The sequence below is a fragment of the Zalophus californianus genome, chromosome 12 (assembly GCF_009762305.2).
Source record: "Zalophus californianus isolate mZalCal1 chromosome 12, mZalCal1.pri.v2, whole genome shotgun sequence".
Taxonomy (NCBI): domain Eukaryota; kingdom Metazoa; phylum Chordata; class Mammalia; order Carnivora; family Otariidae; genus Zalophus; species Zalophus californianus.
In genome coordinates this window covers 27546747-27573757 of record NC_045606.1, presented here as the reverse complement: position 1 = coordinate 27573757, position 27011 = coordinate 27546747, and the positions used below count along the sequence as shown (strand labels likewise).

General features: G+C 35.2%; 1 protein-coding gene across 3 annotated transcripts in view; it reads left to right on the top strand.

The window, feature by feature from the left end:
• The window catches only part of SEMA3A (semaphorin 3A), a 463873-nt gene that overhangs the window by 412027 nt on the left and 24835 nt on the right, over positions 1–27011 (top strand). For all 3 annotated transcript variants that reach the window (XM_027574766.2, XM_027574767.2, XM_027574765.2), the window contains 7 exons: positions 8745–8887; positions 10457–10571; positions 10664–10733; positions 12521–12665; positions 15659–15878; positions 18770–18861; positions 26313–26354. In XM_027574766.2, coding sequence (XP_027430567.1) covers positions 8745–8887; positions 10457–10571; positions 10664–10733; positions 12521–12665; positions 15659–15878; positions 18770–18861; positions 26313–26354 — 827 coding nt within the window. The remainder of the gene's footprint in view (positions 1–8744; positions 8888–10456; positions 10572–10663; positions 10734–12520; positions 12666–15658; positions 15879–18769; positions 18862–26312; positions 26355–27011) is intronic.

The window sequence follows — 27011 nt, the reverse complement described above, 5'->3', positions numbered from 1 at the left end:
CAGTTTAATTTGCAGGTGCTAAAAATATTTCGACAGAGTGATACTGTTACAAGTGGCAGGTGGTGCCCAAACGTGAATTTTGCAAGAAATGCCATCTGTGGGATGAGGTGTGGAAGAATGTCAAGGGGGTGGTAGAGGAGATAAAGGGGGGAAGGAAAAGAGAGGTGTATTTACCTAGCGTTTATTGCTATTGTCATGACTAAAGATTCTGTGCTTCACATGATAGCATTGGCCCAAGATGAGTACATATGATTATTTGTTCAGCTTCTATCGTGTGCTCAGGGCATTGCAGAAGTACCACAGTACCTGTAAAGACAAAGTTTCTTCCCCAAAGGCATACCACTTAAACTACCCAGATGAGAGAATCCTTTCTAACTCTATTTACCTTCCATAGTGTTTACATTGCAGTTTCGTGCTGGCAAGATTAATGCACTTTGATCCTGCTTAAGTGGATTTTGCCACTTTCTTTTGATGTTCAGCTTTTAGTACACATCCACATAGATTCCCTGCTTCATACTGTAAGAAATATTTTCAATTGTACAAGCTCAAAGATTTTGTTAAATCATTGTCTCTTGTGATTTTGTGAACTTTGCAGAGTAGAAAACATTGAAATGTGGAAAGCTGTCTAGAGACATTATAATTGTTTACATTATTAAAAGATCTGTATATGTGTGTCTGTTAGTTCAGTGAACTTGGCCACATTGAAATCAGGAACTTGTACCTAGAGACTAGAAATAGACATTCTCTACTTTTTTTTTTTTTTAAAGATTTTATTTATTTATTTGAGAGAGAGAGAACGAGAGATAGAGAGCATGAGAGGGAAGAGGGTCAGAGGGAGAAGCAGACTCCCTGCCGAGCAGGGAGCCCGATGTGGGACTCGATCCCGGGACTCCAGGATCATGACCCGAGCCGAAGGCAGTCGCTTTACCAACTGAGCCACCCAGGCGCCCCTGACATTCTCTACTTTAATGGGATACAGAACACAGACTTAAAAAGCAAAAGTAACTAGTGGGTTTGAGTTTCTCATTTCTGCCTGCCATTTGATGATAGTAACTAGAAGTAGAAAAGCTTCCTTTGTGAATACCATGAACTTTCTTTGGTTCTCAAGGAGAACTAATAAAGTAGGTCAGTATGAATGAATTTGGGTAAAAGTTTTCCATGGGGAGCTTTTGATGACAAGGCAAGTTATTGAATTGCTTGTAGCTTTTCAGGACAGTGGTAATCTATGACCTCCTACATATGCATTGTTTTTAGCTTCATAAAATGGAGAGGCATATTTTCTGTTATTTTAACCCTTTTGGTAGAATCTAGTTTTGAAAAATTGCAAACATCATTAATTTTTCTGTGCTAACACAAAAGGATGTGATCACAAACAGAAAAGTTTCTCCCATGTTAAAAGAACAATTCTGAAATTTCAGAAGAACATTTTGAAAACCTGCTATTGTGTAATAACTCTTAGAAATAGTTACAATTTAAAGAAGCATGTCTGAACATTTCTTTAACTGGGAACCTACACATTGTTGGGTTGGGGCTACGATGAGTTCTGTTCTTCCCGATAGCTTTAACAAACTGTCAAAAATGAAGAAAATGTGACTCTTTCTTCTAAAACACACACACATACACACTTACATAGTTTAGGAAATTCATTTATTAATCTATTCACTCTTTTAGGAACCATGTTCTGTTTCAGAAATTATGCTTAGCCTGGAAGAAATAATTAGGAAAAAATAGGGAGATCAGCTCACAAGAAGAGAGAGGAAAGAAAACAAGTGATTAAAGTAGAGATTTCTGGATTCTAACTGAGGAATATGCACCAGGTGCCAGGGAATGGTTTGTGTGTTAAAAGGCGATAGACAGTACAAGATGATTTGGAAAAGGTGAGGCCAGAGGCGGGGAAAACAGAATGAAAAGTGACTGCCAGGAGAGAAGAGATAAGAGCCTACATTTGCGTAGTTGTAGTGAGACAGATTCAGAATGCTTAGGGAAATACTTTGTTATATATAGAAGCTGAAAGCAAGGGAGGGAGAGATAGAGGACAAATGCCTGTCATAACAAATGTGAAAAGGAAGATAATAGAAAAAAGAATTAAATGTTATAAAAGAGATAAAAAGCAAACTTCCTTTCATGTGACGTGAACTAAATGCCTATGAAGAGAGTAGATTGGGGGAGCACTGGGTGGTATGCACAAACAGTGAATCATGGAACACTACATCCAAAACTAATGATGTAATGCATGGTGATTAACATTACATAATAAAAATAAATAAATAGGAAAAAAGATAGTAGACTGGGTGTTTTCTTGAATGATAAGCAGATTCACTAAGGTATGAAAGAGGGAAACGGTGGTCAGTTCTGCTAGAAATATAAGTCAGAGTTAGTTTGTGGATACCACTGATTGCCCTTAGTTTGTTTTTCGTATTAGAGACACTGCAAATAGTGTAATTGACAAAGATTTCCCATTTTCCTCTTATTCTAGAAGGCTTGGAGCCAAAACTGTGGGCCATCTCAAATATGTGTGTTGATGAACGTAGCATCTACGTTTAGAGTAGTTACTGGCTCCTAGTAACATTGGCCTACTGTCCTTTCAGCTTGCCACATCTTAGCTTATGCTACTTTGTCATATCCCATGACACCTAAAATCTGTTCTGGAAATTATGTGGTATAAATGCATTAGCCTTTTTTTTTTTCTTTCTGTAGCACTGTATGGATGGCTTAGAAGAAATAGATAATACGTGTAGAAGACCAATTAGATGATTCCAAAACTGTAACTGTAAAGTAAAAAAACATGAATCATACAAGCAACATTAAGACTATAAAACAGGGAAAGAAGTGGCAATAATAGCAGGAATAAGTTTGATAATAAACTGGGAGGGCAAAACAGAAGTCCTGCAGGAAGTGGAAGCAATTTAAGATAAAATAATATTTTATATGTGGGTGTTGATGTTGACATTAACCAAAATAGAAAGGTAGGAGCAGAAGCAGTTCTAAAAGAAAAGTGGCTAAGTTCCTTGCTAGTTGTGGTGAATTAAAATGGCAGTGAGGTACTTATGTAGCAAATTTGAGCCAGAAGTTTAAAATGCAGACTTGGATCTCGAGGAAAATAAAGGCTGATATAGTTTGAAGATACCTGAAGCTCTAAGAGTAAATCAATTCCCAAAGAAAAAATCCTAAAAATGTAACAAAATTAAGAATGTTGAAATAGTGGAAGAAACACTAGGAGATGACTTCATTTATAGGAGTGGAGGGCAAAGGAAGGGTGCTCAAAAAGACAGGAATTTAGGAAGCATCTATATTTGGGGTTTTAGGAAAAAGGTAAGGGAAGTCATAGAGGAAATAGTGAAGGCTAGATAATGAACAATTAGGGTTCAAAGTCGTAGAAGCCACATACCAGAGAAACAATGAAAACTTTAGGAAGAGCATGAAGATTCTATTGTGCCAGTGGCTGAAGACAACCAAAAGAGGATGAGCGTCCAATTCTGTTTGTTGATTTGATGGTTTCTGTTGATTATCAGTAGAACGCTCTCAGTAGTGAAATGCCAAAAGCCAGATAGTAAAGAGTTGAGAAGTGATTGGTAAAGAGGGCAGGGAGTATGGGCACTCTCTCAAGTCCCAGGGCTTGGTGGGTGCAAGAAAAACAATAAATGCTACAGTATAGAGTGGCAATGGAAGTTTTTTGTTTTCTTTTGTTAGGGTAAAAAGATTTTAAAAATAAATATTTGACACAGAACCACTAAAAAGGGAAAGACTGAGAATCCCAAGAAGAATCGACTTCTTCCCTTCATTTTGCAACTCCCCAGTTGCTAGATTTCTTCCTGTTTTCATCACTTGTCTCGTTGCGTTAGATTCTGTCTTCTTTTCTCTTTGTACTCTATAGCCTACTGTCAATTTAGAATAACTTCAACTCCAGTCCCCATTTCTTTCCTGAACTTTTGTATTCCTTGGCCTGTGGGACAAATTCACAAGCATCTCACTTTAAAAGATGCATGAAACCGAGCTCATCTTCCTTCCCCGCTCTCATATCTATCCTTTCTCAGGTGTTCCTATCACGGTAAATGATTCCTATCCAACCAACTTTTAAATCAGACATTTCTTTAATATTTCCATGATTTTTCTCACTACTCCCTACATTCAACATCTCCTCAATGAACGCAATCCATCGATTCCGCTTTCACATAACCCTTGCATACGACACCTTTTCTGTCATACTGGTTCAAATCACTATCACTTCTCACCAGCCTCCAGAGTGATTTCATGCCTTCTTTCTTGCCTCGCTATATGTTTTTTCTGTAGCAGTCACAGTGATCTTAAAATAGGAATCTGATAATGTTACTACTAAGTTTAAAATACTTCAGTGGTTTCGCTCATAGCCATTAGGACAATATGCTCCTGAACAACACTTCCTTCTTATTCTGGCCTCTGCTTAACTTTCTGTCCTCATCTTTGACCACCTGTCTCTTCATTGACTGCTCTCTGTGTGCACAACATTGTGGTTTCTCTGACCTTGCACGTGTTCCTTCTACCTGGGACCGTCTTGGTTATTCTTCATGTCTTGGGTTACAGGTCATATCTTCTGAGAAAAACTTCTCCTACTTCCTTTAAGGCAAGATAAATTTTCCCATTTCCAACTGCATTTTTTTCAAACTCTTTCTTTTGTTCTTTTTGTGCATTTTAATAATCACTTTAGTTGTTGGTATTCCTTTACAGGCAGAAAACATTTCATCATAATATCAGCTAATGTTCCACAATCCAGAGCGTAGAGTAAGCATCCAGGAAAGATTTCATGGGTGAAAATATAGATGGTGCGCGATTGCGTGAAGAATAGAGGTTGTTATTGGAGCAGTATTCTGTGCTCCAATTCTATTGGATTGAGAGCAAATAGAGGCCTTAGACTTAGAAATGAGGAGAGATCATTTTTCCACAGAAAGAAAGAAAAGAAAAATTGGGGGTCGGGGTGAAGAAAGGAAAAAGAGAGAGTTCTCATTAAATGGTTTTGGTTCTATCTGTATAGCAAGTAAGTCCCTCTTTGGAGAGTGAAGAGAGAGATGGTGCATTAGTTGACTTGAAGACAATCAGAATGATTTTAAAGAGTTGCTTTTAATAAATCTCTAGTAAGCCACTAAGAGTAAATAAAATAATTCCTTAGCAACACTAGGATTCTTGGTTAGGATAAATAGCCTGAGTTAATGAATAGCACATCCATTTACTATGATTATATGATTTTCATCATCCTTGCTTAGGTGTAGGAACACAGGGGGGAAAGTTCTGGGGTTTTGTAAGGCAGGTGCAGTAGAGGTTCAGGACGCCGAGAGGTTTGAGGATAACAGAGAAAGCCATTAGAATGATTGATTAGAAGTTTTGGATTGGATAAAAATTCACCAGAGAGGAGAGGAATAGACCGAGAAATTAGGAGGAATGGTAAGAGGACAAAATGTACTAAGGAAGGGGAAGGTGAAATTTGAGGGACTGAAGAGGTAGAAAACGTATAGTGAGAAGAGTTTTTGACCCTAGAGAAGATTTTCTAAATTTGAAATAGTAGAATGAATCCTTTTAAATTTTTGAAAGAGATTAACTAGAGACCTATTTTATTTTGAAATAGGAATGAATGTTTTTCCAAGTAGAGAACAAATCCTCAAGTTCTTAAGACAAATTTCATTAGATTGACATTGTTTTCCTTTGATATTCTTTTTTTATTATAATAAATTTCTCTTTTTTTCTATGTATAATTTATGTTTTGGCTGTTTCTGAAGCTTTGTCAAGCTTAATTCACCTACAAAGTCCTCCATGCCTATAGTATCAGATATTGAAGGAGAGACTATGATCGCAGGCCCTTTCAACAATGAATGTGCTTGATAACTTGATTGAATTATTTCCCACTAGAGTCCCCACTTGTGAAATGATAATTTTCTTCACATATTTTAGAGAGGGAAACATGATGTTTGATAATTCTGTCATGCCCAGACACCAGGCTAAGAGAATATCTGTACATGTCAACTATTGTTTGCTTTCTTGTCATTTTTGTGCTTCTCATATGACTTTTGCTAGATTATAACTTTCTGAGAACAAGGGATATATATTATTCATTTTCTTTTCTACAGTGTCTTGTGTGTATTTGTGAGAAAATAAAATAGCTGGATTTAATTTCTTGAAAGTCTTTAAGTTATGCAAGTATTAGTGTGAACAGCTACACTAATTTGGGAGGTAATATTAGACGAACTTCTCCTTCATTGCTCTAGTTTTAAAGAAGAAGAATGTATGATTTTTTATTCTAATTCTATAGCTGAAGTATAATGAGATCTCCAAATTTAGCATGGGATTAAGCCTTCCTTTCACTATTATAATAATGACATAATATATTACATTTGTTAACATTTTAGAAAGTTGTTTCACATGCATTATTTAAGTTTAAAATATTTGTTTTGATCTGAACTATTTATGATAGACAAAATGAATAGAATCCAATTTGAAATAACTCAGTTTGAAATAAACCCAGTGGGAAAATTAGTCATCTCAGATCTGAGAGGTAAAAGCCTTGCCGAAAGGTCACAAAAGTTGCAAGTGACTGAACTGAATTCTTTGACATGTAATGGTTCGTGTTATATACGTGCAAACATAAACACACACACAACGCTGCACTTCTAGGAGCCTAATTTCATCAGTGAGGTATGAATTCTTTTATTTGTAACATACCAGTTCCTACCATGTCACATTATTCTGCTCATCACTCCTCGTAAGACACAAGCACATATATGCAAACATATTTATGTATATGAACAAGTAGAAATTTATGAAGAAAAACAAGCTTTGCAACAATTATTCAGATTAAAGTAGTGTATTATTTTATGTATCTTATAAAAGTGAGTCCAGCTTTTAAGTTGTTTCCCCGCTCTATGCCACTGGCACACTGAACTTTAAATATGAATAGGTAATAAATCGTGTGTTTTACCTTACTTACAGAGTCTGTATAATTTGCCCGAGTAGGATAGTGGAGTGCAGCCCGAAGGGCATAGTCCCAGAGCAAATGTTAGGAGAAAGTTACAAGCATAGTACATGTGATAACGATGATTATACACAGGTGTAAAGATTAGGACTAAATAACATGGATAAAGCTAGTTTCAGGGTTCTGACCCCTTCCCTGGTATCTCAGGTATGGTACTGACCTATGTGTGCATATTTCATTCCTAACTTAATAACTTAATACACCATGGGAGTAAAGGTAGATTATTGTAAGAATTTAAATACCTGCAATGTCCTAAGTGCTTTCAGCGAGATGAACTCAGCTTCTTAGTATACTACATCTTCAAGCCAGTGAAGCTCTCACGTTCTTTTATATGTTTGTATGACTCACAACCACATCAACCCAGGTATTTACAAAGTTTTGTTTTTTAAATGAGGCTCTGAACATTGCTACTATACCTTCTGCATAATCTAGCCAATCTTGTGGTTTTTCTTTTTTCTCTCTTTCCCTCCTTGCACAGATATTCTCTGAATGACCACTGTGTTTTGACCTTTAGGACCATAACAACAAACAAAACGTGCCAAGTCCTTGTTCTCTTGGAATTTATATTCCACTGGAGTGGGGAGAGAGACAGACAATAAATAAGATTAGAGAGAAAGAACGATCAAGAAATCACAGGTGTTTAATAGTGTTAGGAAGAAAAATAATGCATGAAAATTAATAACCAAAAGTAAGGATTTCAGTGCTTTAAATAGGGTAGTTAATAAAGATCTGTCTGAAAATGCAATATTTAAACAAAGACCTGAGTAAAGGTAGGAATCCAGTCATTATAATATATGAGGGCAGAGAATTACACAGGGAGGAAAATCGGAGGCAGGACTGAGAGTACTCGACTTGTTTGAAAACCAGGAAGGAAGTGGTAGGGCTGGCTAGGAGTAAGTTAGGTAAGGAGGGGGAGGTAGAATAAAAGGCTTATGAGGTACCAGGGACTAGATCATAAATGGGATCTGGTCAGAGGGAAGATTTTCTATTTTCTACTTATTGTGAGTGATTTGGAAAGACGTAGGAGGGTTTAGAGAGGCAAGTGACATATTGGAGGTTCACTTCTGACTGTTGTGCGAAGGATTGGTGAGGTAGAAACAAGGAGACTGCTAGGAGTCTGGGAAAGACTGGTCGTAGAGGATGCAGTAAGAAAAGGTGAAGGATGTGCCCATGGGTAGAATGTGGGTTGTGAGAGACGGGAAGGACCGAAGGGTGGCTCCAGATTACCAAGGTGGCTTGAGTACCTAGTAAATAATGTTGCCATTTACCAGAATGGAGAGGACTTGGTTTTTGTTATTGTTTTATGTGGATCTCTCTTCCCTCCCATCCAGTCTTTGCTGGAAACTAGAACAGACCAGTTTGAACTTTGATTTAAACTATTTTATGCTTAGAAGGAAGAATGGCACTGATGATGGCAATAAGCAATATTTGATAGCACTTTCAGTTTGCACAATCTTTTAATAGCCAGTCATGCATTTTCACTATGTGGTCACTGAGGATTTCCGCACCTACTCCTAACTTTCCAAAAGAGAACTAAAGAATTTTTTTTTTTTCAGCATAAGGTGATTCGTAACGTACTTTAAAATACATAAAGAACAGTTCACATGTACGGAAAACTGTGAACTAAGGAAAGATCAGTTCCTGAAATATGTCAAAAGGAAGTGAAGAGAAAGTGAAAATGGACTGTAATGAATGGAATTATTTATCTAACTGTGAATTAATATATATGCTGTCATTTGTCTCTCAGATCCAAGGTTCATTAGTGCCCACCTCATTCCAGAAAGTGACAACCCTGAAGATGACAAAGTATATTTTTTCTTCCGTGAAAATGCGATAGATGGAGAACACACTGGAAAAGCCACCCACGCCAGAATAGGTCAGATATGCAAGGTGAGGTAAAGAAAACAACAGTTGAGGAGGATTTCAGTGTCCAGTCACGGTTTTCTCTCTTTCCTTTCCACCCGTGTGCAAGTACAATGAAAAATGTGGCTCAAAATCTTGACTGATCACTATCAATATTTAATGGTAAAGAATGATTGGAAACATAGTTGCTCGTGAGTAAACATGTAGGTAGAGGCTGTGACACATTATTTCATATTTACATTAAACGAGCTTTGAAGTTCTGAAGAAATACAATTTTTTTTCATGTTACGTAGGCGGACATACTTTTTTGTATTCTCAGACGCAGCACAGTTTCCTACAATGGAAAAAGTTTAACTTTTGAATGGACATTTGTTGTTGAATAGCTAAAGCATCAATGTAAGAGAGTAAAGCATTAAAGCTTGATTTTATAAATTGATTATAGCACCCTATATTCATAGATACAGACACAGATAAAATTGTGAAGTGCTGAACTTTCAGGTAATTCATTTACTGTGTGACCGAAATTGGATATGATATAAATTATAATGTTAGATATATAGAATAAAAATTGCTCAATAAGTGTTTATGGATTAATTAGTGTGAAGATACGATAGCAGTACCATTCTTTCCTGCTACACTGTATAGTGCAGGATGTATACACAGTATGAAAAAAGCCAACTGCTATTATATTCAAGCACCTTTCATCTCAAGAAAATCACAAAGCCAGAACCGATAAATGTCTTCAGTGGAATTTTCTTTTTTCAAGAAAATAGGAAATTTTTGAAAATCTCTATTGGAGGGGTTGGTTAGCATCTTTCCTTCCGTAGTCATGATCTAATTATTCATCTCTGGTATATTAAGTTACTGGAAAATTAAAAGTTTTAGTCATCTGGGAACATATAAAAATATGTGAAATATATGAGGATCTGTTCTCCAAGAAAATATAAATCATATTTAAAGGCACTATTTATGAGAGTTAAAAAAAACTTTATAGTGTATAGAATTATATAAACAAAATATAAATCATTATTATGTTTTTGAAGGAATACTCATCTTCCTTCAAACATATGCACATAAATATTATTTTAAAAGACCTTAAATTACCAGTAAATACATACTATCATAATAGAATTTATTGCTACACTAAGTAAAAATTTTGTTTCATTATCAGTGAGGAGGTAAATGAATTTCCTATATTAAGGTTTATGCAAATAGTTTTTCAATGTGCTGTTTGTAAAGTCAAAATTTTTTCGGCTGTTTAACTTATAAAATTTTTGGTGCTGATATGCTTTTGTTTGGGATCTATTTTCAGTGTGGGTTAGACGGTATGCATTTATTCTTCTAGTCACTAAATACTCATTAAGTGTATTATGTGCCAGTATGTTCATTGTATGTAAGTCATTCTTTGCATAAGTTTGAGTGAATAGCTTTGACCAACAATATAATAAAACATAGTTACTTGGATCTATAAGAGATTTACTTTTATTTTGAGAAATAAAGAAATTGTATATCTGTCTCAAGATAGGAAGATAAGAGAAATATTTGAAATTTTCATTCACATGCGCATTTCCTAAAACCAGTGTTCTCTCCTTTCAGAATGATTTCGGGGGCCACAGAAGTCTGGTGAATAAGTGGACAACATTCCTCAAAGCTCGTCTGATTTGCTCAGTGCCGGGTCCAAATGGCATTGACACTCATTTTGATGAATTGCGTAAGTTGCCGATGATGTTGTACAGAGAGTATCTGTTCAGACTTTGTCATAACCACCAAAGTGCAACTTTTCCTAATTTTGTTTTCAAACAGAGGATGTATTCCTAATGAATTCTAAAGATCCTAAGAATCCAATTGTATATGGAGTGTTTACAACTTCCAGGTAAAGAATATTTTACTGTCTTATTAACATAGAAACTTCATGTCCTTTAGGTGCTTTGCAAGTATTCATAATTTTTGAAAATATATTTTTGAAAGAACAGTGTTGGCTTAACCTCTGAGCAGTTGTAGATTCTTGGATGGTTAAAATAAGTTATGACTTAAATAGTTGTTTAAAAAATAAATTTTAGCAGAGAGTATCATCACTATAAATAGGATGAAAAAATGTGTCATGTCCTATGTATAGTTTTGACTTTAGCATCTGAGTGAAATGTAGATTGTTCTGAAAAGCAGAAATCTGAGTTTTGGTCGGAGTCAGTAGAGCTGTAAACTGCAGGTGAAACACTTCTTCCTCCCCTCTCCCTTCTCTTCCTGTCCTTCCTCCCTCACTCTCCCCCTTCCCTTTCTCCTCACCCTCCTCCTTTCTCCATGACCCATATTCCCAAGGCTCTTGCTGTCAGTCAAGTAGCAGTTATCTCCTGCCTATCACATTCAGTATGAAATTTATATTACCTGGAGTTGTTAAAATTAAACAGACATTAATCCATGTCTTCTGCTTCCTCATTACTTAGTACAGTGGTTCTCAGACATCCACCTGATCATCCATTAGAGTTGCCCAGGGAGTATGCTGTGCCCCGCCCCCAGAGTTCCTGAATCAGTAGGAATAAGATGGGGCCTAAGTATTTGCTATTCCATTATGAAAATATCATTAGTAAATTCTATAAATACTTACTGAAGTTTTCTATGTGTCAGGTACCGTGCAATATGTAATTGATGTTACAGAAAAGCAACCGGGCATCTTTCTTCCCTCACGCAGCTTGTACTCTACCCGACATTGTCTGTGTGGAAAAGTTTCCCGTCATAAACTCTTGTAAACACATGTTTTTCATTTAGTATGATTTATATGTAATTTTCTGTGCTGAAAGATTGGTTAAAAGATAAGCATTCCATATTGTAAGTGTGCACAACTGTTTTATATCTTTGTATAAGTGCATCTCTCAAGCTGTATTTATATAAGTACAGTAAAATGGAAAATTGTGGCAGCTTATGGCAAACTTCCGGTTTGTTTCAGGTACCTGATTTTTGTCAAGTAAAATGATGGGGGTAATTGCTATAATGCTCCACTCTGAGTAGGATGTAACAGCTACTAACTTAAAACAGTTTTCTGAGTTAGGAAGAGATTGTTTTAAATGCCTTCACCCAAATCAGACTCTGTTACTGGCTGTAATGCTTTTGGTGGTTTGGGAGTTAAAAATAATATAGTGTGACACATCATTTGACATTAACTGTTCATTTTCTGTACCAGTTTCAGCTTATAAAATGACTTCTTAAACATTCTTTGCTTGCTTAAGTTCTCTGGTTTCAGTAATCATGCTTGAGGCTTAACATATTACAAAGTTTATATTTTTAATTCTATGTGATATCGAAATTAAATGTTACTTTTTAGAAGATCGTGTATATGTGCTTTCCCACCAGAGTTTATGGATATGAATGTGTATCTTCCTATCATATGCTGTCTATACATGATATAAATATATGTGCTATGAGTACTAATGATGGTTTCTTCTATGCCTTCTATTTTTGAGCCATCATAATTTGTTCTCTTGTATATTGTTAAAAGATATACACATGACTGAAAAAGATCCCAAATATTATTTGAGATTGAACTTATGTTTAAGTTTTGATAATTGATATCTGATATTTAAGAACTTAGAACAACATAAAAACAGTTGTCTTACCACTGTATAAGGATGCAAATCTGTTTTTTCTTTTTCTGCCTCCCTTTTTTAGCAACATCTTCAAGGGGTCAGCAGTGTGTATGTATAGCATGAGTGATGTGAGAAGGGTGTTCCTTGGTCCATATGCTCACAGGGATGGCCCCAACTATCAGTGGGTGCCTTATCAAGGAAGAGTCCCCTACCCACGACCAGGAACTGTAAGTGGCCTAGGTGTTTAAAGTATTATTTATTTATTTGTTTGTATATTAATTTATTTATTTTTATCTCTATACCCAATGTGGGGCTTGAACTCACAACCCCGAGATTAAGAGTTGCATGCTCCTCCAAATGCGCCAGCCAGGTCACCCCTGCCTTTTTTAAAAAATTGTTTTTTATGTATTTATGTCCTAGGTGTTTAAAATACCAAAGGAATAAATTTCTGCTGAAGGTTAAAAAAAAGCAGCTACAAACAGGTATTAACATAGATAATGTAAAACAAAGGTGCCAAGACTATAAACGATGGCAAAGTAAGGATTTTTTATGATATTGTGGAATTCTACATTTAAAAACATGTTTTTTACAGACATCAGTGGTTAAGTTCGGTGCTTACCAGTTATCAATAACCATAATTTTTGAGAAGTAGAAACTGAATGGGTAGCCTTATTTATTTTCTTTTCTGAAAATGGCCTTCATGGAGAGTTGAAACAGGATAATCGGAACTTGTTCTTCCTAGTTATAATGAAGGCTTCAAGGATTGCCCATTAAATAGGAGGAAGAAAAGTTTTAAATCAGTATTATTTTCCCATGGGAATGGGACACATCTCTCAAGTAGGTAAAGAAGATATGCCAGAAAATCTCATAGAGAGAGCAGGGCCTGGGTATTTTAACAGACACTGTCTACTCTTGCTGACCTCTTTTTTCCCTCCAGCAGCCTTGGGGCACATTCAGGCTTAAAAAAAAAAAAAAGGAGAGAACTCAAAATAAAACCAGCTTTGAATCTGCAATTTAAAGTAGGGAGAAAAAAAGAAAGAAAAAAAACAAAAACAAAGACTTCAATATGGCAGAATATGAGTGAAGTTATCAATGATGGCAGAGGCCGTAGCATACCTGGACTGAACATCCGCTTAAGTGCAATATTTCTAATCCTAAGAATCTCCAAGGAAAGGGGCGCCTGGGTGGCTCAGTTGTTAAGCGTCTGCCTTCAGCTCAGGTCATGATCCCAGGGTCCTGGGATCGAGCCCCGCATCGGGCTCCCTGCTCAGCGGGGAGCCTGCTTCTCCCTCTCCCACTCCCCCTGCTTGTGTTCCCTCTCTTGCTGTGCCTCTCTCTGTCAAATAAATAAAATCCTTAAAAAAAAGAAATATTGATTATATGAAGTCAAATGGGTTTTATAAAAAGCACAAGGTATTTACTCCATTTCTTAATGGCAAACTGCTTTTACTTTGTTGGTGATGAGTTTTATATCCCTCTGGCTCTTTGTATCTCTATGGCTCATTAATGAGAGCGTATTCTCAATATAACTCTTTGTAGTTTCACTTCAAACTTGGTGGAATTCCTTAACTGTGCTGGATATTGTACTGCTATTAGAGATACAGAGATTTTGATCTGAATATGTATACGGTGTGTTTGCAGTTAATGATAGACATTAGAAATTATTGTATGTCAGACCCTATTCTAAGAGATTTATATTTGTATATATATTATATTCAGTAGCCCAACTATTGCTATTGTTTCCTTTTCACAAATGGGGACTCTGAGGCAAGGAGAGGAACCAGGATTCAGTTCAGGCAGTTTGGTTCTAGAGCCTGTGTTCTCGCTCATTACTCATAGAGAGTTGTTAAAACATGGGAAATTAAGTCAGCGATATGCACCAACTATTAAAGACTGGAAGCAGAGAGTGATGTCTAATCTAGGAATTAGGAAAGGGCTGCCAGAAGGACAAAACACCTAACTCCATGAATAAAATTCACTTGAACGAGTTCATTAATTCAAAAAAGTAGCATCTGAGAATAGTCATTTTGTCAGCACTAGTGGAGAGAAACATACTAAGTGAAACATATTACATTAAATAAGTAATTTTATAATTTACTTAAAAATTCCTTAAATCCTTTAACTGTTGTATTAGTGTATTATTATTGCATGTGTCTCTTTCTATATACAACATACATATATAATCAGAGATAGATACTCTTCCCATTTCAAAACAAGTTTATTTATTTCATTTTCCATGAATTATTAATGACCTGTATCAAGGTAACTGCAAAGACGATTGATTCCGCATCCTAAGTCTCATGTAAGACCAAGAACTTCTCTTAATTACAGTTCAGTTCCCAAGCTGTTACATTAAATGGCAGAAAGTTACATAGGTATAAGACAAAATGCAGGAGACTGGGGATGGACGTCCAGTGCTTGCACCACATAATTAAATGCAGTGAAAAGAGACAGTGAAATCTGAATTTTCTCATTTTTGTTTTATTGCCTTATGGGGAGTGTTTTATATCCAGAAGTGACATTATGCCAGTGTAGCACAGTGCATCCTTTCCGCTTCTCTGTAGCCACCATCTCTTCATCTGGGTCCGCTCTGATTGGCCAGTCTCAGGGCCATGCAGATTGTTAAACACTAGTAATAACACATTTCTTTAAAATTAATTATAAATGAGATAGTACTGTTGGTACTTTTAGTGGTGCTTTTTCAGGGTTATGTTAGAAACAAAGCAATAAAGAATAGTTCATATTGTCTTTTAGTTTGACAAGAGCATTTGTATTTTAGCATGATGCCATAGGGGGGAAAAATGTATCCAAGAAAATTATTCTGAGATTCTCTAATATGAGTATTAATTGGATTTAGTTGTAACATATTCCATTTCTCACTTCAAATACTTGACCATACTGGTAAAATATATGGTGTTGCCACTAGCAGAGGCATTAGTCTCCCGTACACTGAATTCATTAGATGGGTTTGTAGTTTTTGGTCAGAAATGGTGACATAACTAAATCCTATTGAGACTTAAGAGATGTTTAGGAAATGTATGCTATATATTATATCTAATAATATTAATAACATTATGTTTTAGTTTATCAGTTACTTAATTTTAAAGAAATAATGACAGGTTTAGATTTAGTTTATGACCATTGAGGTCATAAATTATTACATAATTTATAATTCTATTTACGGTATTTTAATCAAAAGATATTCTCTTTATCTTAATAGTGTCCCAGTAAAACATTTGGTGGATTTGACTCTACAAAAGACCTTCCTGATGATGTTATAACATTTGCAAGGAGTCATCCAGCTATGTACAATCCGGTGTTTCCTATTAATAACCGCCCGATAATGATCAAAACAGATGTAAATTATCAATTTACACAAATTGTAGTAGATCGAGTGGATGCAGAAGATGGCCAATATGATGTTATGTTTATTGGAACAGGTAAATGTTTTAATTTTAGCTCTAAATTTCCTTTCAGAACATTGTTTGACTGAGTGTGCTAAGAACTTAAGGAAGTTTTCATAGTCACTGTCAAGATATAGTTAACCTCTAATAAACGACTAAAAAACCTGAACATCTACCATGACAGTGTGTTACTGAAAAAAGTAACAAGCTGGTGTATCATGATTTGAGCCAAATCTCCTTTTTAATCAAAAGTTCATAGATGCAGTCAGGTAAAGCTAATGATTAGGTAAACAATCAGTGTCTATGATTGAATCATAACTCTTTTCTAGCCATTGGCTTTTTAGAACAAAGATGTATTGCTCATACCATGGTAAAATTCCCAAGACATTCAATAATGTTTCTGGACTGTACTGATGCAGAATTATCTGAACTTTAAAATTATCACAGGATGCAAATCTTCTAGCAAATAAATTTTGGCTAGTGTTTTTGCCATACAATGAAAGAAAACAAAACAAAACAAAAACTTCATCAAAGGAACAACAAAATGGACCTAAAGAACCATCAGATACATTTTAGTTCCATTTCTATAGAAATTTAACAACACATTTTTACTTACTCCATGATTACCAACAAACTTTTTACAGGTATATTTTCAGAATGAATCCCATTGCTATTATGATATATTCTCCCCCTACTCTCTTCGTTAATACTATTTTGAAAGCACCAGTTACAAAACTGAAACTTGCTAGTTAGGGTCAGATTCCAAGGCAATAAATTCCTAGTCTCCATTAGCATTGTTAACTGACATAAATCAATGAGAAGCAAAGTGACTGCTCTGCTGAAACCTGGTATAAGAGCATGTATTTTCCCTTGGTGAGAAACAGAATAAAGCTGAATTAACTACAGGGGAATGGCAGTTGTGGGGTAAGTGCTTTAAAGATTTAAAGTTTTATAAGGAAATTGTGAAATACTTGTTATCAGGTGTAACAATGTCAGAGTCTGAGCAATACAGTGCAGTCTACTTTTATGAGTGAGAAAAGTTATCAAATATAAGAGTCCCATTGAGACTCAGAGTTTGATAAAAATTAATGAATCGTAAGTATCAACCTCTGGTTATATAAATCTTCAGAAATTACGAGATGATAGGATTTGTATTCAATTAATGTCAAAATATAATTAGATCTATCTACAGAGTAATTAAGTTTATTCAGTAATGTCACACTTACCTTTTTTTTTCACCTCTGGCCTAAACATGTTGAGAAGTCCCTCACTCGTTGTGCAACAGAGGCTTGCATTGGGCTCTTTGACCAAAGAAATCCAGTCATGAGCTTTTAATTCCTCTTGGACACAAGCTGTCCTTAAAGGAACCAGTTTCATGAGTACGTTGAATGTCTGAAGATGTGGATGCCTATCGGTCAGTACAGACCAGGGTCATCTGTCAGCAAAGTAAATTGATTACAGTAATTTTATCTTTTAACTGAATTGCACATCATAGTATATTGATCCTAGTTGAGTAATCTGATTCAATCTGTGTGAAATTGTTTGAAATACTACTCGGTAAAACTAGATCTGGAACACAGATAAAGTTATGTTTGGATACTGGAAACCCATCAGAGGCACTGAGTAGATTAACCTGATTTACCTTTAATCTTTGGTGTCATGAGTAGTCTAAAGTCCTATAAACATGGAAGTAACCTCTTAACAGAGGGTGTTTTTTTTTTCCCCACTTTACAAAGGACACACTAGCAAATTTTCTTTCTTTTTTTCACTAGCAACTTTTCTTGATCTCCCAAAGCACATCATATTGATGCCCTGAAAATGGTTATTAGTGGTTATTCAGTGAATACATTAAATCATTTTTCTGATGTATGATTTTCTTTTCAAATAATGAGTCAGTTGAACTGGATTGAAATGAGCCAGTTGAAGCTAAAAATAATTGATCAGCTGATCAGAACTGCAATGTTGAAATGTTGAAGAGTCCATTTTTTTTTTTATTTTAATAAGATCCCGTTCTTCATTCTGTCAAGAAATAGGAACATGCCTGTAAATACTGGAAAAATAGTGTCCTCTTAACACAATTTAGAGTAAAAGCAACAGCTCTTTTCCTTAACACATTTTCTCTCTTTTCACAGTGAGAATTAGGATAAACAGTGCTTTAAATCTCTATACAGTGTATCCAATTTATGATTTATGCTCCTGAATTTTAAATTTCTTTAGTACTCTAAAATTGATTATTCAAGACATTAATCAAACCAATTTGTTAACCAAACCTGCTTAACCATTATTGAAAAACCACAGGACAAGTAATCCAAGGTGTTTATTTTGGGAAATCAAGTTATTGTCATTCATCACTTAATGGTCATTGAGCTGTCTTTAAGGGCCTATAAGTACTAAAGGCTTCCAGGCACAGGAGGATGAGCAGGAAGCCTCGGAAGCTCTGACTACTTGTGTTGCTTGACAACATTCCTTGCATTTTGCATCTGCATTAAGTCTTCACATGCAGTCCCTGATTTCACAGCAAAAGTGGAAAAACCTGTCATATCAAATTGGTATTATCTTTTTTTCTTTAGGTTTTTTTTTTCCCCGAGATACCTGACAATGAAGATTAAAAAAATTGTTAAACACAATAATTCAACCTAGTGATTAGTATATATATTTTTTTAATATTGAAAGTTCAGGATAGAGCCATCTTCCAAGCTTCATATATTTCTAAAAACTCGATTGTTTTTATTCCACGGCTATGTTCATAGTTTATCTACTTGCATGAAATGCATTTGAATATATATTTTACTACTGATATAACAAAAAAGTAAAAGGAAGACTGAGGTCAAATGTTCTTTCTGGTCAGATACTGATTCCATTCATTAACACTATCCTTTGTTCAGACCTGTTTACATTGTGTTCTCCCCCTCCACTTTCTTTCAAAGATGTTGGGACGGTTCTTAAAGTAGTTTCAATTCCTAAAGAGACTTGGCATGATTTAGAAGAAGTTCTGCTGGAAGAAATGACAGTTTTTCGGGTGAGTGCTGCTTAATTTCAAGTGTCAACAAGTTCACTTGTATGTCTTTCCCCCAGGACAGCTGTGCACTGAACTTGGTATGGACAAGGAGTCTAGCATACCCTTCTAATTAGCTTGTCAATTAGAAAGCCAGACACTAGTCAAAATAAACCTTGAAACTTTCAATGCTAGTTAAATCTAAAAATGTAAAGAAATAAATTCTTGGCTCATATTTTGTTTTCTCAATAATAAAATATATGATTTACATTTTATATTATTTATATAAGTTACCTCAATTAATAAACTCATGTTGCTCCCCACCCCCAAATCTCCTCTTTTCGTGCATTATGATATAACTGGGATGAGAGGTAATTTCCATGAATGTATTAAAGGAAAACTATCATTCAGAATGACAGGAAAATGAAAGACATTTCAGTCATTTTTTAGCTTATTCATGAATTAAACGTTTTATCATATTTTCTTAAATCATTTGTTAGCAAAAAAAAATTGAGGTTTTTATACCACTAGTGCCAAATATGTTATGTGTTCCTAGTCTACACACTTAAGAAATGTATAGATACATTATATGTTAAAAAAAGAAGATAGTAGGAAGGGCAAAATGAAAAGTGGGAAATCGGAGGGGGAGCGAACCATGAGAGACTATGGGCTCTTAGAAACAAACTGAGGCTTCTGGGGGGGGGGGTTGGGTTAGCTTGGTGATGGGTATTAAAAAAGGCATGTACTGAATGGAGCACTGGGTGTTATATGCAAACAATGAATCATGGAACACTACATCAAAAACTAATGATGTGTAATGTATGATGATTAATGTAACATAAAAAAAAAAAAAGAAATGTATAGATATTTGTTCCTTTGTCCAGAATCACAGATGGCCCAGGTAAATTTGTATAGTATTGGGGGTAGAGGCAGCAGGATATGGGTTGAAGTGAGAGAGGAGAACCAAAGTAATATAACATATACCACAATGTCTGTTGTTTCTTTTAGATAGCCAGCTAATAGGAAGAGTTCCAATTGAAGCACACCTTGATATGAATTATTTATGAGATATGACAGGGAAATAGATGCCTGTAAAAGGTGTTACTTCAATTTTTATTAAAAGAATAGTGCAAACGTATGAGGCATTTACAACAGCAAAATAAACTGGAATTAGAATAGGCAGAAAATGAGAAAACATTGGATCTAATCTCATAACTCAGAATTATCTCATTTTAGTCCCCAGGTGTTCCAGATACTTTATCTGTAAGCTGCTGGATTAAGTTTTTCAGTTGATTAAATATTTTAATTGGGAGCAGAGACTTCCTAAGACTTTTTTTAGCCCCATATTTCTGGACCACTTTTTTTTAACCCAGTTGAGTTCTTGCCCACTATTCAGGAATATTTTGAAGAAAAAAATGAAGTAGAAAATGGCAAGCTCCTAATATATACTCACGATTAAAATTATGATTAGCACTGAAACAGATAACTGGTCATTCAGATATCTTGTAATAACAGCTAAACAGTGTTCTGGTGGAAAGAGCTTAGGCTCTTCCATCACATTTACATAGCATTTCTTTTTGGAACACTTATATGGTCTCTTTGAGCTTCACCATCAGTGAAACAGCAAGTGTAATATCTACTTCACAAGGAAGCTAGAAAAATTAGAGACACTTACATAAAACGTCTAGGACAGTGCCATGTACTATGCTCAAAATTTTATTAATACAGTTTTATTTATTTAGGTTAGCTACACTGAAAGTAAACCACATTTCCAGTGGAGTTTTCTGTTAATCCTTGGTTTAAGTCTTCAAAATAATAAAAATCCTCATAATTCTATTCTAATTTTTTTTAAATTATGTACTTTGGCCTTATCTTATGTCTAGTATAGAGTAATAACTAATCACTATTGTTCACTAAGTCCCGTATCAGTATTTATACATTGACACGTTAGCCTGCAAATTCAAAAATACAACTATCCAAATGGACTTTGTTAACAATATAGAGTCCATCTAGATTTAGCAAACAAATCACGGGGACTGAGGGATGAAAAAGTAAATTGGTGTCTTGTGTTCATTGTTGTGTCTCCAGACCCTAAAATGTTTTCAACCAACATCTATTAAATGAGTGAAGATATCAGTATTGATGAACAAATGAAATATGAGAAATCAAAGAGTTTATGGTCTTCCTCAGGGGAGGCCATACTTCAAGTGAGGTACCAGAATATGTGGAAAACAAACTGGGAACAGCAACAAATTATCCTGCTGATTATATCCCACAGTAATCTCTAGTGGAAAGAAAAAAAATTACCAACTCTATCTGTTTAGAAATTTATATTGCTACCACTGTTGCAAGTGAAGTTACAGGAGATATTGAAATATTATGTTAACTTAAAAATGTCTTAATTATCTCCAGACTCTCTTACTTTTATATTTGTCATGTTCCCGTTGTGTATTTCCCTTCAGTTGTTGTATATTTAATTCCCTGTGTCTCTAGGATTTTAAGTTTGTATTTCACACCTTATCTATGTTCTTTAGTACGTTAATAAAAATTCTAGCTTAAAAAGATATAAATTTAAGCTATTCATCTATTAAATGACTTAAAATCTTGAGAGGTTGAGAGCCAACAATCTCGCAAGTGAAATATATAATATCTATTAGATTTTGTTAATATTTTGCAGTTTCCAGAGAAATACACAGCTGAATTAAGCCTGTGACAACTATTGGAATGACATTTTTTGTGGTTTTTAAGATATCATGAGAAAGGTTATTGATCATTCTCTAACAATTACATATAAACAGGTAATATTATGCCGGTAGAGAAGTGATTTTTTTGTGAATTTACACTTTTGTAGAAAGATTGTTTGCAACCTGGGACACATCTCATTCCATAGATAAATGTTCCGGTTTTCTCCCATATTCTCTGCTATGCATTATTGTCATTATTATTTCTTTGGCACTCAAGTAGACAAAACGTATTTGGGCAGAGTTTAGAGAAATATTTACTTTTAACATTCTATTCTATCAGGCAGAGTTCATACATATATTGTGGTCTAGCAATTGGAATATTTCACTGTCAAACTTTGTTTAATTTTGTAGTGGGAGGGGAAAAAAACACAACACATTAAAGCAATTTCTATATACAGTGAAACAAGCAGAGAAATGTTACTGTTTCTATATTTCTATTTAAGCCTTGCATGTCATTCCATTTAACATAAAATAAAATTAAAAAGTGTTAACCTGAGTGTAACAATATTTTGACAAAGTAAATAGACAAGGAACAGATTTAGAGTCATAGTAGTATCTGATACTCTTGGAGTTTAATGTCAACCAACATGTTAATTTTACTGAAATATCATTCCAGGAGACCATGTTCATTATGTGTCCTTGCTAGGCTGAATAACCAAACTTCATATAAAAGCCTGAATTAAAGCCAGTACTATGTCCATTGCCATCTTGAGGTTGGTTTTAGGAAAACACCCTGGCTAATCACAGAACATTCCAGTGGTTTCAGTTACATCCAAGAGACTTTTTTTATTCTGGGTGAAATCAAATCCCACTCAGAGTATAGAAAGAAAAATATTCCTCAGTAAAAAAAAATTCCATTTTAGAATAAAATTTTAATAGGTAATAAGAGGTGAAATAAAATTGGCATTGGTATAGGAAATGCTTTTAAATTGCCATTAAATATTCAAAATGGTACTGAAATGGTATTGAAGTACTAAGACACAAACCTAATTCCAAGTATTACTTGTAATCATAAATCTGTATTTGGATCATATTTACTAGTGATTCTGAACACTTGATTAAAAGTCAGTTGAGCCTCAGTTTCTTAATTTCTTAAATTTTAAAGCTTTTTACAAATTAATTTTACTAGTAAATTAATATTAGTAGTAAGGTATTACTACCTTACTGTGGGATCTTCTTTCCAGTCCAAGGAAGATTTTACTTTTGAGACAGTGGAGTGTTATATCAAGTTGCCGTGCATTTAGTACCATGGGTTTTATTTATAGTCCTATTGACTGCAAAGGATTGCAAGGCAGTTACATTGATAACGCATGCATTTTAAACTCAATTTATGCAATATTCCATGAACAGCTGAGCTAACAAATGAAAGAGTTTAATTTTCATTCAAATGTAAAACATAATTGATGCTTTCCAAAACCTAGTCTATTAACTCCTTCTAAAGGAGTGTCCACGTGCTTAGCATCCAGGGAGTTATGTCACATTCTCCTGGGATCAGCAGGTTGAAAAGCTCTGCAAGCACGAAAGTTTAATAAGGACTGGATTAAAATATCTGGAAAAAAATACGGTAAATTAGAGTCATAGAAAATCTTGAAAAGATGCTAAGTTTTTAATTTCATTTTTTAGTTGAACACCAATTAACTTTGCAATTGAAACCAGTTTCATGAAAAAATGCTTATGAAGCTACATCTGTTTTAAATGGAAGTCATATTCACCACCAGCTATTTCTCAGAAAAAAATATAGCTTATTTAAATGGATGTCATCTTAATATATTGTCTATTAAAATTCAACGGCAGGCAGCAAATAGCACAGCCTATTCCAAACTGTTACTAATTTCCTGGTCGAAAAAATAAATAATTTTCTTTTAATTAAGAAATTCTAGGATCTAAGTTTAAGACTGTTGAAATCAGGGGCACCTGGGTGGCTCAGTCGATTGAGCGTCTGCCTTCGGCTCAGGTCATGATCCCAGGGTCCTGGGATCCAGCCCCACATTGGGCTGCTTGCTCAGCAGGGAGCCTGCTTCTCCCTCTCCCTCTACCTGCCGCTCCCCCCTGCTTGTGAGCTCTCTCTCTCTCTCTAACAAATAAACAAATAAAATCTTAAAGAAAAAGAGTTCTGAGGCATAATGAAATTTAATAGAGAGGAAGCAGTCAAAAGACATGAGTAGTCAGTCATACCATAGAAAACAAAGAAGTCCAGTAATAATAGTATAGACTGAAAGTATTCATTCACCAATGAACAGTTCACTAGTGATTTCTGCTTCTGAGATTCATAGGCAACCTCTCCAGAGGAGGGGCTAGCCTCAGTGGGCTGAGGAATGAATGGCACTGAATGGGACATGAACAAGTAAAGACAGTGAGTATAGAATCCTTAGATTATTTTCAAAGGAATTTCAGCTGAACTGAAAAGATTAAGGAAAGACCTTTTTAAAAGATGGCTGCCTATATCTCAGACAAATTAATTGGAAGAAACAGAATTCAATGGGGAAAGTGGAAGAGATAGGAAAGAAAAGGAGACATTGGTGGAGCATTCATTCATCTTTCATTCATTCATTCATTTAACAGATTTTATTGAGAACTTATAAGTACCAGAAACAATCCCAGGTGCTAGGAATATAGCAGTGACTGAAACAGCCAAACATTCCTTTTCTAAATTAGAGGGTGTGTGTTGGGGGGGGAGGGGGTGACTTATGGGGACAAACAAGAAAGAAAAAAATATGAGATGCCTTTGCTGCCCCTCCTTACATCCTGCCAGCCTTACCTCCATCCAACACAGCCTCACTCTGTGCCCCAGGACTTCTCTGACAGCAGGCAAAAGGTCAGGAGTCCCAGCTGGAGGTGTGGGAGATTTAACACTCCTGTGGGCATCCAGTGAGTAATGGAATGAATAAATACTTTTCTTGGTACAAACTTCAGTGGACAATTTTGAGAGTCACTGTCTACTGTCTTCAGATTTTCTCTCAGTGGTGACTTCATAACACATCTTTTTTTTTACTTTTTCTCCTTCCTTTCAATCCTTCATTCCTCACTCGTGCTCCCTACCTGCAGATAAGAACTTACTTCAGACACTGCTTTGGGGTATAAGGGGAAACTCACAAGACACAAAATAAATGTTATATTTATATCACATATATGTTATATATATCATATATGTCCATTAATGCAATATGTATGTGTATATTTCCAGATAGTGATAAGCACTAGAGAGAAAAACTAAAGCAAGTAAAAGATATGGGGGTTGTGTGTGTGTAAGAGAGAGAGAAGGAGACAAAGAGAGACAAAGATTTGAGTAAACACTACGTGCCAAGCACATTTGTAAAGTACTTTGCCTTTATGAACTCATTTAATCTTTTCATCAATCCTACAGGGAAGATGCCATCATACTTATTTTTCAGATAAGAAAACTGAATTACAGAGACGTTACATACCTCACCTACTATCACACTTGTGTCCAGGTTTACATTTGAATCTATGCAGTTTGGCTTCAGAATCCAACTCTTCACACTTGGTTCAGGGCTCAGCTTTAGTCACCTACACAGTGAGGCCTTTTAAGATTATTCTTCCCACCTAAGCCTCTTTCTCATCAGCCATCTCTGAAACCCTCAAGCAGTCTCCTTCTTAATACTTAGTATGTCTCTGATGAAAGATACAAGGAGCAGAGTTCAGTGAAAGTAAATCCGAGAGAATATAAGCTAATGTGTTCAGGTGAATAGCCTTTTGGTGGTCTAAGTTAATCAAAGAATGTTATTTATTTATTCAAACTATATGTGCTCATGATAGGCTTCAGCAGAACACTCATCAAAATATATTGGTGGTTATTACTTCCCTAGTTACTGTCTCTAGATAGCCTGTTGATAGAAATTGAAGAGACCATGTACTCTGCCTCTGGCAAAAATGTGTAGTGTAGGCCTTTGCACATTAAACAGTCATTTTGATAATAATAAAGTGATCTCATCCTACCCTGAGCTCTCAGTCCTTCACAGCTGGAAACTAGCCTAATACTATCGACTTGTCACTGGTGTTATTAGGAGCTGGCCTGGCACTCATAGGCCAGTGTTCTCCATTGGAGCGTACAAATTCTCACAGAACACCAGCGTCAGACAAGGCTACTCTGTGACCATGATGAATCAAGAAAAAAGCAAGACCATTCTATAATCCTGTCTGAAAACAGACAAGACCATAAACATTGTCCCAACCACCAAAAAAATGACCAATATCCCCCTATCCTGCCTATATGAGTAATGGCTCCTTCTTTACCAAATATTGCTTTAGCCTCATCTGCTCTTCCCCCCTCCTAAATAAGATGTATGAAGAGACCTAATCATAGAATTACCTCTGTTTTCTTCGACATCCCATGCAGAGCAAACACCACTTCCTTGGACCCTCCCTCAAATCAACTAACATAGGCCCAAAACATATGTGTTCTTTCCAAGACTCTTTTGCTGGGCAGTCCCATAGTCTCCCTTAACTGCAATGAGCAATAACCCAACTTGATCAACTACAAATATGTATGTCTTTGACTGGAAGACATTAATATCCTCCTATTGTCTGTTCCACATATTTAATACTCATGTATGCAGCTTCCATCATGTATCTTATTTCCCAATTATATTGCTTCTTGTAGTCACTGAAGTTAACTCTCTGAAAGCTTATGTTGGTGTTCTGTGTTAATTAATATTAATGACTGACTTTTCTAATTGACCAAACAGTTCACATTTTCTTCTTCTTCTTTAGGAGCCAACTGCTATTTCAGCAATGGAGCTTTCCACCAAGCAGGTACTATCATTATGTATTACAGTCAATATTCTATATTTTGTTAATTTTGTGTTTCAATTAGATAAACATATCTGTGATTCATCAAGTTTTACAGATTTATTAACAGTAGTTCCCGAAAAGAAAGAGAAAAGAAAGAACATTCTCACAGTAAGGTAGTAGAATGAAAATTAAAGATCCTTTTCATTGCCCCATGTTTTTGACCAATCTTACATTCCTGTAAATATATTTCTGAGATCATTGTTGGTTGTAAATTTTCATTTATAGCGTTTCTTTTTTTGGGTCATTGTAATATTTTGCTCAGTAATTATTTTCATCTGTCCTTAAAAATAGCATTGGTGGATATTTGAGAATATAAATAAGTTTATCACTTAATTTAATTTGCATGAATAAACAACGTATATTTTATAAGCTAATAAAATTATGCACTGGGCTGTATATGTTTGGAGGATCTTGACTCAAAAGTTAATTTTACTTTTTCAGTAGTATTGTGTACTAGAGAAAACATTTAGCTTGGCTACATATTAAAGGAAAACAGCAAAACAGTCACTGCCAAATGATAAATTACTAAACTCCATGAATTCAAACGTTAAGGGCAGCATGTTTATAGTCTTTGCATTCACATTGAATGAATGCTTTGGCAAGACACTTAAGAAACAC